General features: G+C 39.4%; 1 protein-coding gene across 4 annotated transcripts; it reads left to right on the forward strand.

Moving 5' to 3' along the window:
* Nucleotides 1-69: 69 nt before the first annotated feature.
* PCDHB15 (protocadherin beta 15) lies at nt 70-15,424 on the forward strand. Of its 4 annotated transcripts, none has more exons than XM_061423732.1 (3): nt 70-4,135; nt 5,861-5,943; nt 14,291-14,303. In XM_061423732.1, exons 1-2 carry the CDS (start codon nt 1,877-1,879, stop codon nt 5,912-5,914), a joined length of 2,313 nt encoding a protein of 770 aa, XP_061279716.1. In that variant the 5' UTR covers nt 70-1,876; the 3' UTR covers nt 5,915-5,943; nt 14,291-14,303. The 4 variants fall into 4 exon arrangements, with proteins under 4 accessions (XP_061279716.1, XP_061279715.1, XP_061279713.1 ...); XM_061423731.1 differs by lacking the exon at nt 14,291-14,303 and adding an exon at nt 9,874-10,942; XM_061423729.1 differs by lacking the exon at nt 5,861-5,943 and having other exon boundaries at nt 14,291-15,424.
* Nucleotides 15,425-16,611: the final 1,187 nt, after the last annotated feature.

The following is a 16,611-nucleotide window of genomic DNA, read 5'->3' on the forward strand; positions in this document are numbered from 1 at the left end:
TGAGATTTCTCTATTGAGTTTTTGGAAACAAATATGCTATATTTTAATAAATTTCCCTCTAAATAAGATAGGCAAATTGTTTTTTCCCCTTGTCAAAAGCACTTTTAGGTAGTCTTGCATGGTTTGGACCTTACTATTGGTTTGAGATGTTAAAAAATAATGGTTTTCATATTAATGTACTATGTAGGATCAAAGATTGTAGAATATTAGTAGTCTTTGAGGGTCTATAAAGAATTGATGGATATTTCCAAACTGAATGGTATTTGGAGTGTTAAACAGAAGTTAGAAATTCCTAGAAAAATTCTTTCTTACCTAGTAGAATAATAGGTCCCACAGTAGAATTTTCTGCAACCCTATGGACTGTAGCCCACCAGGTTCCTCTGTCTATGGGATTTTCCAGGCAAGAATACTAGAGTGGGTTGCCATGCCCTTCTCCAGGGGATCCTCCCAATCCAGGGATCGAACCTGCATCTCTTCTGTCTCCTGCATTGGCAAGCAGGTTCTTTACCACTAGTGCCACCTGGGAAGAAGCCCATTATGACATTAATTATATTCAAAAACACTGACAATGTAAAATATGTTCTTAAAAGATGTATGACTTATTTGTAGATTCACTAGAGCTTTGCTATTATGTTCTTTCTTTATTATAATATATTCCTTTACTTATAGGAACCAGGGCATTTTGCTATTTAATGAAAAAACATTTTATGCCATTCTGAATTATTTCAAATTACTATTCATAAGAGCATAGAAAAAAAGCCATTTGAGAACATGCTGCCTTGTTTATACAGCTCCTATAACGAAGTAGGATGTCAGCAAAGCTGGCAGCTTCTATATTAGGAGGAGAATCCATCCACCAGAATTTTAAAATTAATTGTGACTTATTCATTGATCTAGTCAACAAATACTCATTGAGCATCTACAGGAATGCTCTGCCAGTAACTGTTCTCAATGTTAGTGGGTGTAAAGGTGAACAAAACAAAGTTCTCAAACTCAGTGATGTCACAAAAAAGAAACAAATATGTACATACCTGCTTTATAAGACAATGACCAATGCTAAGGAAAAGAGAAGGGTAAGAGAGATGGGAAGTGCCCTCATATGCATTTTCGCATACTTTGTAAAGTTTCATAAAATCCTAATGCTCTGACCTTATGTATAATAGGTATTATAAACTGGACTTAAATGGTAGCTTTTTCCTCTATGCGATTCCAACAACGGAAACCACAATTCTGGCACATAGGGTACATAGAATTTAAAAGCATATGTAGAGGAATTCCTTCTGTTTCATGGAGAGACTTTTAATAAATCACATGGGCTTTTATTGTTATTTTTAAAAGACGAACATGACTGATCATCATTAAGTGTCCTTTCACTTCTAAGTTCTCCTCAAAGCACCTCACCTAGACAGCAGGTTCTAGAAGGTAGGGACAATGTCTGGATTGTTTATTGATGTATTTCAGAAACTAGTACATATATATCAATCATATTTCCTTGAATGATGTATGAATAATTATGATTGCCTAGTTTTCTGATTATATACTCTTCCCCCAAACATTTTCAAGCTTCTAATAGCTTTTTAGATTATTATATAGAAAGAATACAATTGTAGCAATTATTTTCGAAGACAACGCATGGTGGCGCTCCAGGCTAAGGCGTCGAAAAAATATGCCCAGGAAATGCTACCAATTTTACATCAGATCTCCAGCGGAAGCGAAAAGACTGTAATGTAAGCAAAGCTCACAAGTCTCCAGAAAATGCTACTCACAGACATTTCCGGACAGGTTACCAACTGGGAGAACCATCACGTTCTCAGTCACATCGCTCCCTAAAATAGAGCTGGCCCTTGATCCTGGAAAGGCATTTGTGGAAGTAAAGATGGAGGCTGGAGTGGAGCGTTTTCGTCAACAAAGGCAAGTCCTGATTCTCTTTCTTTTGCTGGGAGTGACTTTTGCCGGCTGGGAATCCCGTCGCTATTCCGTGATGGAGGAAATAGAGAGCGGCTCGTTTGTGGCCAACCTTGTCAAGGACTTGGGGCTCGGAGTGGGGGAGCTAGCTGCGCGGGAAGCCCGGGTGGTCTCTGAGGATAACGAACCCCGGTTGCAGCTCGATCTGCAGACTGGGAAGTTGACATTAAATGAGAAACTGGACCGGGAGGAGATGTGCGGCCCTACAGATCCATGTGTAATGCATTTTCAAGTATTACTGAAAAAACCATTGGGAGTATTTCGAGCTGAGCTACTGGTGAGAGACATAAACGATCATGCTCCTGAGTTTCCTGAAAGAGAAATGACTTTGAAAATCCCAGAGAACAGCCCTCCTGGGACAGTGTTTCCTCTGAAAAAAGCTCAGGATTTGGACGTGGGCAACAACAACATCCAAAACTACAGTATCAGTCCCAATTCTTATTTCCATGTTTCCACCCGCAATCGGGGGGATGGTAGGAAATACCCAGAGCTGGTGCTGGACCGAGAGCTTGATCGGGAGAAGCAGGCCTTGCTCAGATTAACCCTCACAGCGCTGGATGGCGGCTCTCCGCCTCGATCTGGTACCACCCAGGTCAGAATCTTGGTCTTGGATATCAATGACAACGCCCCTGAGTTTGCGCAGGCCCACTACCAGGTGCAGGTCCTGGAGAACAGCCCCGTAGGTGCCCTCGTTGTCAAAGTTTCTGCTAGAGACTTAGACACTGGGACAAATGGAGAGGTATCATATTCTCTTTTTTATAGTTCTCAGGAGATGAGCCCAACTTTTGAGCTAAACAGCCTTTCGGGAGAAGTTCGCCTAATTAAAAAACTCGATTTTGAGACAGTATCCTCATATGATCTAGATATAGATGCATTTGATGGCGGGGGACTTTCTGGAAAATGCTCTGTCTCCATTGAGGTGGTAGATGTTAACGATAATGCCCCAGAACTAACTATTTCATCACTTACCAGCCCCATTCCTGAAAACTCCCCCGAAACAGAAGTGGCCCTGTTTAGGATTCGAGACCGAGACTCAGGGGAGAACGGAAAGATGACTTGCTCCATCCAGGATGATCTCCCCTTTATTCTGAAACCATCTGAAGAGAATTTCTACACGCTGGTAACAAATGGGGCGCTAGACAGAGAAAGCAAAGCTGAGTATAATGTCACCATTACTGTCACCGACTTGGGGACACCGAGGTTGAAAACGGAGCACAACATAATCGTGCTGGTGTCCGACGTCAACGACAACGCCCCCGCCTTCACCCAGACCTCCTACACCCTGTGGGTGCGCGAGAACAACAGCCCCGCCCTACACATCGGCAGCGTCAGCGCCACAGACACAGACGCGGGCGCCAACGCCCAGGTCACCTACTCGCTGCTGCCGCCGCCCCACCCGCTCGTGCCCCTCGCCTCCCTCGTGTCCATCAACCCCGACAATGGCCACCTCTTCGCCCTCACGTCCCTGGACTACGAAGCCCTGCGAGCCTTCGAGTTCCGCGTGGGCGCCACCGACCACGGCTTGCCCGCGCTCAGCAGCCAGGCGCTGGTGCGCGTGCTCGTGGCGGACGCCAACGACAACGCGCCCTTCGTGCTCTACCCGCTGCAGAACGCCTCGGCGCCCTGCACCGAGCTGGTGCCCAGGGCGGCCGAGCCGGGCTACCTGGTGACCAAGGTGGTGGCGGTGGACGGCGACGCGGGCCAGAACGCCTGGCTGTCGTACCAGCTGCTCAAGGCCACGGAGCCCGGGCTGTTCGGTGTGTGGGCGCACAACGGCGAGGTGCGCACGGCGCGGCTGCTGAGCGAGCGCGACGCGCCCAAGCAGCGGCTGGTGGTGCTGGTCAAGGACAACGGCGAGCCGCCGCTGTCGGCCAGCGTCACGCTGCACGTGCTGCTGGTGGACGGCTTCTCGCAGCCCTACCTGCCGGCCCCGGAAGCGGAAGCGGCGGCCGAGACGCCGGCCGACCCGCTCACCGTCTACCTGGTGGTGGCCTTGGCGTCGGTGTCGTCGCTCTTTCTCTTCTCGGTGCTGGTGTTCGTGGCGGTGCGGCTGTGCAGGAGGGGCGGGGCGGCCTCGGCGGGTCGCTGCCCGGTGGCCGAGGGCCACTTCCCTGGCCATCTGGTGGACGTCAGCGGCACGGGGACCCTGTCCCAGAGCTACCAGTATGAGGTGTGTCTGACTGGAGGTACTGGGACGAATGAGTTCAAATTCTTGAAGCCTGTCTTACCCAGTATTCTAGAATCAAACTTTGAAAGGAAATCAGAAGGAAGTCCAACCCTCCAGAATCGTTTAGGCATCTGAAACTTCTCCAACTTCGTACGTTAGTTTTATCTCCTACACTTTTCCCTTTTTTAAAAGTGAAAGTGAAGTCGCTCAGTCGTGTCCGACTCTTTGCGACCCCATGGACTGTAACCTACCAGGCTCCTCCGTCCATGGGATTCTCCAGGCAAGAGTACTGGCGTGGGTTGCCATTTCCTTCTCCAAGGGATCTTCCCGACATAGGGATCGAACCCCGGTCTCCCGCATTCCAGGCAGACGCTTTAACCGCTGAGCCACCAGGGAAGCCCCATCCCTTTTTTAACCTGGTAGTAATAATTCTACTTGTCTTTCTTCTTTTCAAAGTTTTTCATAGTAATGCTAATCTTCGTTTTGTTGGCCTGTTTGCTCTATAATTAGTTTTCCAATTATTGTTAGTAAAATTTTGTATCAGGAAAGTTCATACTACTGGTTAAATTTTTAGTATTTATTTCTAAATGATCATATGAAAGCCTTTCAGAATAAAAGTAATTCTAACTTTATAAAGAATTCTTTTCTCACTGTATATAAAACTATGTAAAAATGTCTGACTCATTTTATATTTCATTTTTTTATTACTGGAAGGTTTTAAGTTTTTGTTATTTACACAACTATGACTTTTCTATAACGCCTCTTCTGTTTGGAATGGAATCAATTTATATTTGTGTGCTGTGCTGTGTGCTGTACTAAGTCGCTTCAGTCATGTTCCACTCGTCGTGACCCTATGGACTATACCTTCCAGGTTCTTCTGTTACTTGTCTCCAATTTTTTCCAAGCTCTGTTTGGATTTTTGTTTTATCAGTAGATAGCCACATGTATAACTTCCTATTTATTTCAAAATCACTCTTGTAATCATTGGACTTTCACTTTAAAATACATGTTATCTCATGAACGTTTATCTTTTTCATCTATTCTGTTCTAATTTAATGTTGAAGACTTTTAAGTTCTTCCTTATATCTAACTGAAGTCATGATCCTGTTAAGAGTTTAATGATACCCACAATGACTAATGAGTTCTCTTTTTTTTTAAAAAATTATTCTTAACTAGAGGATAATTGGAGAAGGCAATGGCACCCCACTCCAGTACTCTTGCCTGGAAAATCCCATGGACAGAGGAGCCTGGTAGCCTGCAGTCCATGAGGTCACTAAGAGTCAGACACTACTGAGCAACTTCACTTTGACTTTTCACTTTCATGCACTGGAGAAGGAGATGGCAACCCACTCCAGTGTTCTTGCCTAAAGAACCCCAGGGATGGGGGAGCCTGGTGGGCTGCCGTCTATGGGGTCGCACAGAGTTGGACGCAACTGAAGCGACTTAGCAGTAGCAGCAGCAGACGTGACCAAGCAATACATTGTCTGCCGCTGTCCCGTACTATTACAAACAAATTCTCAAGTGAGCTCTAAATTCTGCCCCTAGAGGAGCTATTGACACAGCGTTCCAGTATCTGTTTGCCTTTGGATGATGACATTGTTCTGGTCAATAGGTAATTTGAAAGGAAATACATTGTAGAATTAACATTACTTAAGCAAAGAAAACTTAGTAAAGATATGTTGGTGAGGGAATTGAATGATTTGAAGAAATAATCAACTCTGTTGTCAGGATGACTCTTATCTCCAGGAACCTGGTGTGGTTGGCAGAGTAATGGCCCCCTAAAGACATCCACATCCTAATCCCTGGAACCCGTAAGTATCCTGTGTTGTATTGCAATAGGAAATTAAGGTTCAGAGGTATTAAGGTTGGTAATCATTCTTAAAATACGGAGAATATCCTAGACGATTTGGAGGGCCTGATTTAATCAGTTGAAAGGCCTTAAGAGCAGCTTTGAGTCTTCCTTGAGATGAAGAAATTCCAACTGTGGGCAGCAGCTTCAGTTGATGCCCCAGATTTCCAGCCTTTCCTTTCTAATTGCCTCCTCTACAGATTTTGGATATTGCTTAGCCAGCTCACCCAATCAAATAAGTCACTTCCTTACAATAAATCTCTTAACATGTATCTCCTGCTGCTTGTTTCTCTGATTGAACCCTGACTGATACAGATTTTGGTTCCTGGAAGTAGAGTGCTGCTGTAACAAATAACTAAAAACATGGAAACTGGCTTGGAATTGAGTAACAAGCATAGGCTGGAAGAATTGTGAAGAGCATGATGGAAAAGTCTTACATTGCTTTGGACAGACTGTTAGTTGAAATACAAATGTTAATAACTCTGCTAGCAAAGATTCAGAAGGAAGTAAGTTGAGAAAGGAAGTAAGTTGAGGAAGTATGGTTGAGAAAACATATACTGCCATGTAGAATACCTAAATCAAAACCTTAGGAGACTTGGTAGTAATATGGATGTTAAAGTCACTAATGATGAGGACTCAGAAAGAAATGAGGAAAATGTTTTTGGAAACTGGAGGAAAGGGAATCCTTGCTACATAGGGGCTGAAAAGAGGTGCATTGTGTCCTGCAGTGGAAATGTGAGAGAAAAAAGACTTGTAAGCAATGAACTTGGATATTTAGCTGAGATTTCCAGGCATAGGTTTAAAGTGCAGCCTCGTTTCTTCTTGCTGCTTATAGTAAAATGTGAGAAGGATAAAATAGATTGAGGGAAGGACTGTTAAGCAAAAAGGAACCAGAATTTGATGATTTGAGAAATTCTCAGCCTATTCAGATTGTAAAAGATGCTAAAATTAGGAAAGAAAGCCAAGGATATCACAGGTGTACACTATTTGTATTGGGCATACACACTGAGACAATACTATAATGAGATGAGATCTTTGAGAACCCTACATATATTTCTTATATGGGATGTCTATAAATCTTTGGGGACCAGAGAGTGGACTATGATAGGGAGAATAATGGCCTCACAAAGTATCTATGTCCTAATCTCTGGATATCTTGTTATGTGGCAAAGGGGAGTTTAAATTGCAGATGGAATTAAGGTTGATAATCAGCTGACCTTATAATAAGATTACTCTAAATTATCCAAGTGGGCTTAGAACCACAAGAACCTTTAATAAGTGCAAGTGGGAAGCAGAAAAGTATCAGAGTGATATTATGTGAAAAACTCTGAACCAGCTATTACTGAATTTGAAGATAGAAAGGAGCCACCAGTGAGAGAATGCAGATAGCCTCTAGAAGCTAGAAAGACAAGAAAATGTATTCTCCCTTGCTTCCAGAAAGGAATATAATTCTACCTTAACTTTAGCCCAGTTTAACTTCAGACTTCCAGAACAGTAAGATAATAAATTTGTGTCATAATTTGTTAATAGTAGCTATAGAACATGAATACAATGGCTATCAACAGAGCTATTTCCAAGCCTATTTTTCTTTGCCTTCCCCTACTTCAGGCCAGAATATTCATATTCCCATAATCTCTTGCAGATAGGAATGTCATATCACTCCATTATTGCTAATGATATAGAAGTGTAATTGGGAATTGGGCTTAAGGGAAATATTTTTGAAAGGGATAATCTCCTGTGGCATATTCCTTAGGATTTTGCCCATTTTCCTTTTTCTTAATTGGCATTGGTATTGAGTAAACTTTGAGTTGAAGCAGCCAACTTGCAACCATGAGATGAATACCATAGAACAAAGGTTATATATACCAAGTATGGTAAGATGGAAAGCCCCTGAATTTCTCACAGCATTGTCAAGTTACCACATCTCTATACTACCTCCTCCAGGCTTTATGTTGCACTTTATAAATAAACTCTTATGTGATTAAACAATTGTAGTCAGGTTTTCTGTTGATTATAGACAAATGCATTCCAAGCTGACATATTTCTTCTCTCCTTCTTGTGAGTAAGGTTGACTCACACAGTTGTCTGATTAGGTCCTAGGTTGTCTGTTTAAGATATATGACATGCTTGTCAAAAAAAATACTTTATCTTCCCTTAGGTGCTATCAAGGGATAGTACTCTTGAGTTTCCATGGCTGACTTTATATCTTTATTCAGTCATCTCTCAATCTGACTAATAAAAACATACACAAATAATTGAACTTCCAAAGGAATTTTCCTGGCTGGTAGCAACCCTAAAAATTGAGTTTTGGAAAACAGACTGAGAAAGTGACCTGATAAATGCCAGCTATACTTTTAAATCTGCATCAGTGGTGTCTTCACAAGATGACTAGAAGTTTATTTATGAAACAAACCAGATTTGTTTAAGGTTTGTTTATTTATGAAACAAACCATTTGTTTCCCTCTCAGGCATGGAAGTGGCACAGCCAAAAATTTTATTTAGTAAAATAAATTGACTACATATGAGTCCTGAAAATCTTCATAAGCATATCAGCAAGCTATATGTCCTGGTAGAATATGCTTGATGAAAGGATCAGAAATTCCTGACAACCTTTTCAATATACAGAGATGTGTGTTTTCAGGCTTGAAGGTGTCAGTAGGCACTACTCTTTTCCTATCTTACAAGTACTTTATTGGTAAAGTGTAGAATTTAAAGGCATCTCCAAAGGCTTCCTACTTACATCTCTTTTGACTGATCTGGAATACCTTGAAAAGAGTGTTACTTCCAGTTTATCAGCATAATCATGAAAATCAATAAAAATATATCATTATACATGATGGAATTACCTCACAAAGTTTTAGAATTCCTTAGCTTCACCCAGCGGAGAAGGCAATGGCACCCTACTCCAGTACTCTTGCCTGGAAAATCCCATGGACAGAGGAGCCTGGTAGGCTGCAGTCCATGGGGTCGCTAAGAGTCGGACACGACTGAGTGACTTCACTTTCAGTTTTCACTTTCATGCATTGGAGAAGGAAATGGCAACCCACTCCAGTGTTCTTGCCTGGAGAATCCCAGGGATGGGGGAGCCTGGTGGGCTGCCATCTATGGGGTCGCACAGAGTCGGACATGACTGAAGCGACTTAGCAGCAGCAGCAGCTTCACCCAGAGTGTTTGTATATTTGTCTATGCTTGTATATGTGTGCATTTGTGTGTATATGTGTGTGGCAGGGCTGAAGGGGAGTAGCTTTAGCAGATGGTAGAGATGTTCTGCATGCAGAGATAATCTATCAGAGTAACAATGCTTTTCCATAGCTTTTTGATAGCTTTTCCACACTGTAAAGATGGCTTTTTTTCCTTAATGCATAAATGTATGTAATAGAATTGCCATTGGGGAGGGAAGTGTAAACCAGACTTGGTCATTTTTTCTCCAGTGAGCTCAGGAAAAAGTAAATTGTTGAATCAAATTGTTCATGTGTAGGGTTGGATCCTGTCTTTATTTAAAATATTGATATTTTGTTTCATCATGAATTATTAAGTTTGACTTTTTAGAATATTAAATTAAGTAGTATCTATCTTTACTTTTTAAGTATTTTGTTGACCCATTAATTTTGCTTCTGAGATGCTTACCTTTCCCTAGCCCTGGTCCTGTTGGTAGTTTCTATCTTGCAAGTTCAAATATCATCACAGCAGTAGTGATGGTGGTCACAGCTGAAATCTGAGTGGTGAGATCTGAATCAAGTCGATCTCCATTCTGAACTTGAGGTAGTAGCAGCAACAGTAGAAGAATACAATAAGATCCTAGGAGATCCGACAAACAAGTCCTGCAGACTGGGAACGGAAGAGCACCTGTATGGCTGTGATTCATCAGGCAAATTATCTGTTTTTCTTCCAGGTGGCATGCGGCAGTGTGAAAATGTTATCTATTGGCTGGTTTCAATTTGCACTGTTGAGAATTTTTGCATCTGTGTTCATGAGGGATATTTGTCTCTCTATATATTTTTTCATGTTATCCTCTTGTCAGTTTTAGTTTCAGGGTTATACTGATCTCATAAAATGAGCTGACAATTCTTATTCCACCTCTGTTGTATGAATGAGGTTTATAAGATATTTATTGTTTCTTCGTTATGTATTTGACAGAATTTACCACAGAAGCCATGTGTGGCTAGCATTCTCTTTGTGGGGAAATTCTGAATTGCAAATTCAACTTCTTAAATAAATACACTGCAGTTCCAATTTTCTATTTCCACTTGTGTCAGTTGGTAACTTATGTTTTTTAAACAATTTGTCCATTTTATCTAAGATGGTAATACATGAAGTTATTGATAATATTGTTATTATATTTTCAATATATTTAGGATCTGTAGTGTTGCCCCTCTTTCATTTTTGGATATTGGTAAATATGTTTTCTCTCCTTTTGCCTTTATCAGTATTGCAGTTAGTATAATGATTTTATTAGTCATTTTTTTAAACCAACCTTGTCATTGTTATTTTACTATTTCTGTTTCACTGATTTCTACTCATATGTTTTTCTTTTCTTATACCTACTTTGGGTTTAATTTTCTATTCTTTTTGTAGTTTCTCTGAAAGCTCAGATCATTGACTCTTTCCTAATACATATTAAAATGAAAAAAAATAAAAATTAAAGCTATAAATTTCTTACTATGCATTAAGCTGCATTTCATGAATTTTGATACATCGTGATTTTAATATTAAGTTTGATTTTATCATTTCCCTGTTGATTTCTTCTTTGATCTGTTGCTTAACTAGAAGTATGACTTAATTTCCAAATATCTGGGGATATTATTTTGGATGTCCCAAATAGGTCTGTTTTAGTCTGAGAAGATACTCTGTACAATTTCACTCCTTTAAAATTGAGTTTTGCTGTTTTGTTATTGTTATCTAACATATGGGTTATCTTGATATGTTTTATATGTATGCTTGAAAGAAATGTGTATTCTATAGTCGTGGTGTGTAGTATTCTGTAAATATCAAACCAAATTGCTTTCATAATGTTTAAATATTCTTTATTCTTACCACATTTTCCTATATTTTCTATCAGTTACTGGGAGAAAAATGTTAATTCTTCAATTGTTAATTGTGGATTTGTCTATTCTTTCAGTTCTAGCATTTTTGTAACCTTATGTATTGGCAAGCTTTGTTGTTAGATATGCACATCATTAGAATTATTTTATTTTCAATAAATTGACACTAATCATCATGAAATATCTCTTTTAGTTTCTAGTAATACTTTAAATCTGATATTAGTAGAGTTACCCATATTTCTTATGCTTGGGGTTTGTATAATATATCAATTTTCATCCTTTTGTTTCTATTCTGTCTTTATATTTTAAGTTCATCTTTGGTAAACTACCATGCATAGAGTTGCATCTTGCTTTTTTATCCAGTCTTATCATTTCTGCCTTTTAATAAGATAGTGCATTCTATTTACATTTAATATAATTATTTCTATAATTGTGTCTATTCTCCTTTTTTTGTTTTCTTTTGGCTCAATTCTGTAATTTTTGGTATTCCACTTTATATCCTAAATTGACTTTTTACTTATAACATTTTGGGATAGTGTTTACTCTAAAAATAGGAATACACAAACTTTACTTATCACAGCCTACCTTAACTTAATATACTACTTCATCTATCATGTGAAAGCTGCCTATTATGTAATTACCATCATTTTTGCCATAGCACAGATCAGTGTAAGACACAGGAGAGATATTTAAGAATTCATTTAGTGAAGGATCTCTGTAAATATGGTCAAATTGGAAAATACTTCAGAAAGACCTTGAAATCTACTATGTGGAAGGTATTTCAGACTGGAGAGATATATAATGAGAGTAATCAATATGGAAAAGTCTTCAGCCTGATTCCAAATTTAAATGTGTACAACAGAACTCATACTAAAGATAAATCCTGTGAATTCACTAGATCTGTGACAGCCTTCATTAATCATTCACTTGTTAAGACACACTGGACAGACTCCTAACAATATAAGGAATGTAGAAAACTTTTCAGCTTTTCTTTGTATCTTAGGACTCATGTGAAAATTCACATTGGAGAAGAGTACTATGAATATACAAAATGTAGGAAAGCTCTCATTCATTCTTCATGCACTGCTGTACATGTAAGAACTCACAGTGGAGACAGGCTTTATATTTACAGAATGTGAAAATGCCTTCCATTTCTTTCATCTCTAAGAAAATGTGAAAACTCTCAGTGGAGAAAAATTCTGTGAAGGCAAAAAATGTGGAAAAATCTTCAACTGGCCCTCATTTTTTAGTTACACATGTGAGAATTCATATTGAAAATATACCCAATGAATGTAAAAGAGTATGAGAAAGTTTTATTTCTTCTATATCCCTTAAAGTACCTATAAGAACTCAAATTGGAAAGAAGTATTATGAATATAAGGAATGTGGGAAAACCTTCACTTATTCTTTTTTTTAAAACCGCTTAGACAAAAGCACTTTAGTTGACAGAATATAAATTTCAAAAGTACATTTTTTGTAAGAAAAGAGCAATAATTACGTATAGCCTTTACAAACAAGTTTCTCAGTAAATTCCAGGGTGCTTTAGATCCCTGTTTACTAAGACACATTTTCTATCATTCTCCTGGGCAAACTGTTTAACATTCACTAATTTTTAAAAAGACCCAGAGCAGATAGTAATCCCCTCCTTTCACTCCATGTTGGATTTTCACTAAACCTGAGTGAATCACCTAATGAAAATGATAAAAGACATTGCTTTACTCTCATTCCCTCTGCCTTCCCATCTTGTTCCCTTTTATCTTTAGTCCTACTAATAGAAGATCTGTATGTAAAAGCTCATTCAAAACTATTTATTGGCAGAAAAGAATTGTTCATTTAAGTCATAAATCTAAATAACTCAGAAGATATAAAGAAGACCAGTAGAGTTTGTATTTTTATCTTCATGCTCTCCCTAGCCTTGCTGCAGTTTGAGAAGGGAATTCTGTCCTTTGTGTCATTCAGATGCCCCCCCTTAATTAGAAATCCTTCATTTGTTGATTCTTCCTGAGGCACACAGCACTGGACAGTTTTCCAACTCAGACCTTCACTTATTCTTCAAAGATTATTTGACAAGTGAGAAAACACTAGAAATGAAATGAGTTCTATACATGTAAGGAATGCACAGCTCCCTTCCTCTTTTAATTAACCATAAAAGGACCAATATTGGAGAGAGGCCCTATAATTGTAGACATTTTACTGTACATGGGATAACATAAATTGGAGTGAAACTGTGCATATATGAAATGCAGGAGTGTCTTCATCTGTTCTCATCATTTAGGAAATTTGTGAGAACTCATACTGAAGAGAACTCTTATTGGTATTTGAAGCACAGGAAAATCTTAATTTGTATCTAATTCTTGCAAAACCATGTGAATCCTAACACTTTAGTGCATATATGAGAACACATAAGAGAAACCATACCAGTGTGAAGAGTGTGGGAAAACCTTCAGGTCTTTCTCATTCTTTAGTCATCAAGTGAGAACTCATACTGGGAGACAGGAATTTGAAGAATGTGGAAATTCTTTCATTTTCCCTAATACTCCAAAAATATGTGAAAACTCACACTGGAGAGAAAACCCTATGAATGTGGGAAAACCTTCAGGTGCATCTCTTCTTTGTTATGCATAAAGAAATTAATACCTGAAGAGAAATCTTTAAAATGCTACAAATAGGGAATTGCTTTATCAGTGTCTCTCTCATCTTTGAAGTGGAACCCTAGCTTGTAACTTATAGTTTCCATTTGCTAATATAAACCTCTGTTAATAACACTCCTAGTACCCTTTCAGCTATTTCATATAACTTTCAATGTGTATTACTTTCATTGTGATTTGCATATGTGCACTGTGTCATTTCCACTGTGACATCTCAGACTGAAGTAAAATGTATGTTTTAATATGCAAGTAAGTGTACTTGGAATTAGTTTTGTTATTGTTTCTACTTAATTTCCACTATATGCAATGCATGTGGTCCTTGTGATACTGACTTTGGTACTATTGGAATTTTCTTTCTGCCCTACTTTGACAGACCCTGTGATTTGCCTACTGATACCTATTCTACCCTTCTTCCTTACTATGAAAACAGAAATTTTCAGGCTGTTCACCTTTACTGTAGAGAGATGTATCTTTAGCATTTTTGTGGCCAGTATAGTAGGTAGCATTTGTTTTGGTTAATAAGTAGTTGATGTAAATAAAAAATGGTCAAAGTTATCAAAAAAGGATGGTTTCATCAGACTTGGTAATTTAACCTTTTGTACTTTGCTCCTCTTTTAAGGTGGACACAACAATTCACGTTGAAAAGAGAGAACTTGGAACTGTGAGAATAAAAGCTAGGGGATTTGATTGTGCTGGATTATGTTATATGAGGGTTAGAACTACTTTTTCTAGAATACTCTTTGCTGAATGGTTAGAATTGAATAAAAGAGGAACCTCCTGAGATTTGAAATGCAAAAATGAAGAAGCCATTAATCTCAAAATGATGTGGATGTAACAGATTGACAGATCCAAAACTGTTCAGAAGTTCCAAACTTCAAGCTTATCTTCCTGACTACTGTCTTTGTTGAATAACATCAACTCTGAGCCAATCACAAGCATTTCAGTCCCCTCAGAGGTGGCGGTGTCCACAGACATCTCCATGAGTCACCTTTTATGGTCCTACTTTGGCAGACAGACATGCACAGCTGTTTGAATTTCCTTGCAAACTCAAATCTGTCCATTCATACCACTGTTTAAGGATATTGTGTTTAAAGATTCTCCAGTCCTCTGATTACCTCTTCTCCACATTTGTGAAAGGTCTAATTTCTCTAATGAGCACATAGTTCTAATACTTCCAGTGGGTCTGTTTTCCTGAGTCATAAAATGTTACAGCAAAAGCAAGCAAATAAACAAATAAGTAACTTCGTTCCCCTATTGCGACTGGTGAGTGGCTATCCTTGTTACCTATTTCTGGACTCTTCTAGGAGAGAAATAAGCACCTTGCTGATTTGTGAAGCATGTTGTGGGAATTTTGTCTAAATCAAAACTGAATGAAAGGGCTTCCCTGGGGGCTCAGTGGTAAAGAATATGCCTGCCCATTCAGGAGACACAGGTTTGATCCCTGGTCTGGGAGGATCCCACATGCCACAGAGCAACTAAGCCCATGTGCCAAAACTACTGAGTCTGTGCTCTAGAGTCTGGGAGCCACAACTACTGAGCCCATGTGCCACAGCTTCTGAAGTCTGAACACCCAAGAGCCTGTAGTCCACAACAAGAGAAGCCATCTCAATGAGAAGCCTACACACGGCAATGAAGAGTAACCCCTTCTTACCACAACCAGAGAAAAGTCTGTACAGCAACAAAGACCCTGCACAGCCATAAATAAATTTGTAAAAAAAAAAAACAAACTTCAAAACTGAATGAAACTCCTGAATGACACAGTATCATTAAATTAAAACTATTAACATAATTCACCATACTAACAAAATAAAGAACATATATATGATTATCTCAATTAGTGCATAGAAAGTCCTTGAAGAATACAAAATGCATTTTATGAAAACTTTCAAGACACTAGAGGATGGGAACACCCTTACTATTGTTAAAAAATAAAACTACAAAAATCCTAAAACTAACATCATACTTATTGGTAAGATATTGAATGTTTCCCCGTAATAGTAAGAGACAAAGCCAGAAAGTTCTCGCTCTTTCTGTTCAATGTTATTTTGTTTAAATTTTTATTTATTTATTTGTTTGTACCAGGTCTTAGTTTTAGCTCTCCAGATCTTTGATCTTCGTTGTAGCATATGGGATCTTTAGTTGTGGCATGCAGGCTCTTAGTTATGGCATGTGGGATCTAGCTCCCTGACCAGGGATCCAACCTGGACCCCTTGCATTGGGAGTGCAGAGTCTCAGCCACAGGACCACCAGGGAAATACCCTGTGGGACGTCTGTATGAGAAACAACAGGTAGATAATTTTATGGCAGGAGCAGAGAGGAGCTAAACTGTGTTAGGAGATCAAGAGGTCATACATTTCCCATCCTTGGGGCAAGGGAGACACTACACATACACAAAAGGCTTCACAGGGTCAAAAAGGCAGGGGATGTAGACTATACTAAGTCTTGCTACCCCCCTCCCATATGCCTTTGCCATGAAATCCATCTGGACTGAGGGATGTGTGTGTACCTAGAGGAAGGTCCTGAGATAGATTAACCAGGGGGGTCAAAACAAGACGACTGGCCAAGAAGGGGACAAAGCCCCAGAAGACTGCCCCATAATAAAGGATTTAAACTTCCCAAAGGCACGACTCTAGCACTCTCTCGCTGGGCTTGCCCATGTGTCTTTTTACATCTATTCTGGTTTTCTAGTAAATACTCTTTCCTCTGTATCTTCTGTCTCTTTGTCTGATTCTTCCTTTCAAGACAAGGGCTGGGGACTTAGATTCTACCTGCTGGCCCCTGTGGTCTAGCAGTGAAGATTCCTGGTTTCCACCCAGGTGACCAGGGTTCAATTCTGGCTGGAAATTAAGTTCTCTCTCTTCCAACTCCTGCTTATTGCAAGCTAATGCTCACTGCTGTGTGTGTGTGTCCAAAATCATTCTGAGTATTTGCATCTACCAC

This window comes from Bos javanicus, chromosome 7, assembly GCF_032452875.1.
Source record: "Bos javanicus breed banteng chromosome 7, ARS-OSU_banteng_1.0, whole genome shotgun sequence".
Classification (NCBI taxonomy): Eukaryota; Metazoa; Chordata; class Mammalia; order Artiodactyla; family Bovidae; genus Bos; species Bos javanicus.

What these genes read in the sequence shown, in the direction of transcription:
- PCDHB15 (XM_061423729.1), top strand. Translation starts at nt 1,877, where the DNA reads ATGGAGGCTGGAGTGGAGCGTTTTCGTCAACAAAGGCAAGTCCTGATT. An exon ending in CCCAGAGCTACCAGTATGAG is followed by an intron (nt 4,136 to 14,290) that starts GTGTGTCTGACT and finishes TCCTCTTTTAAG; the next exon opens with GTGGACACAACAATTCACGT.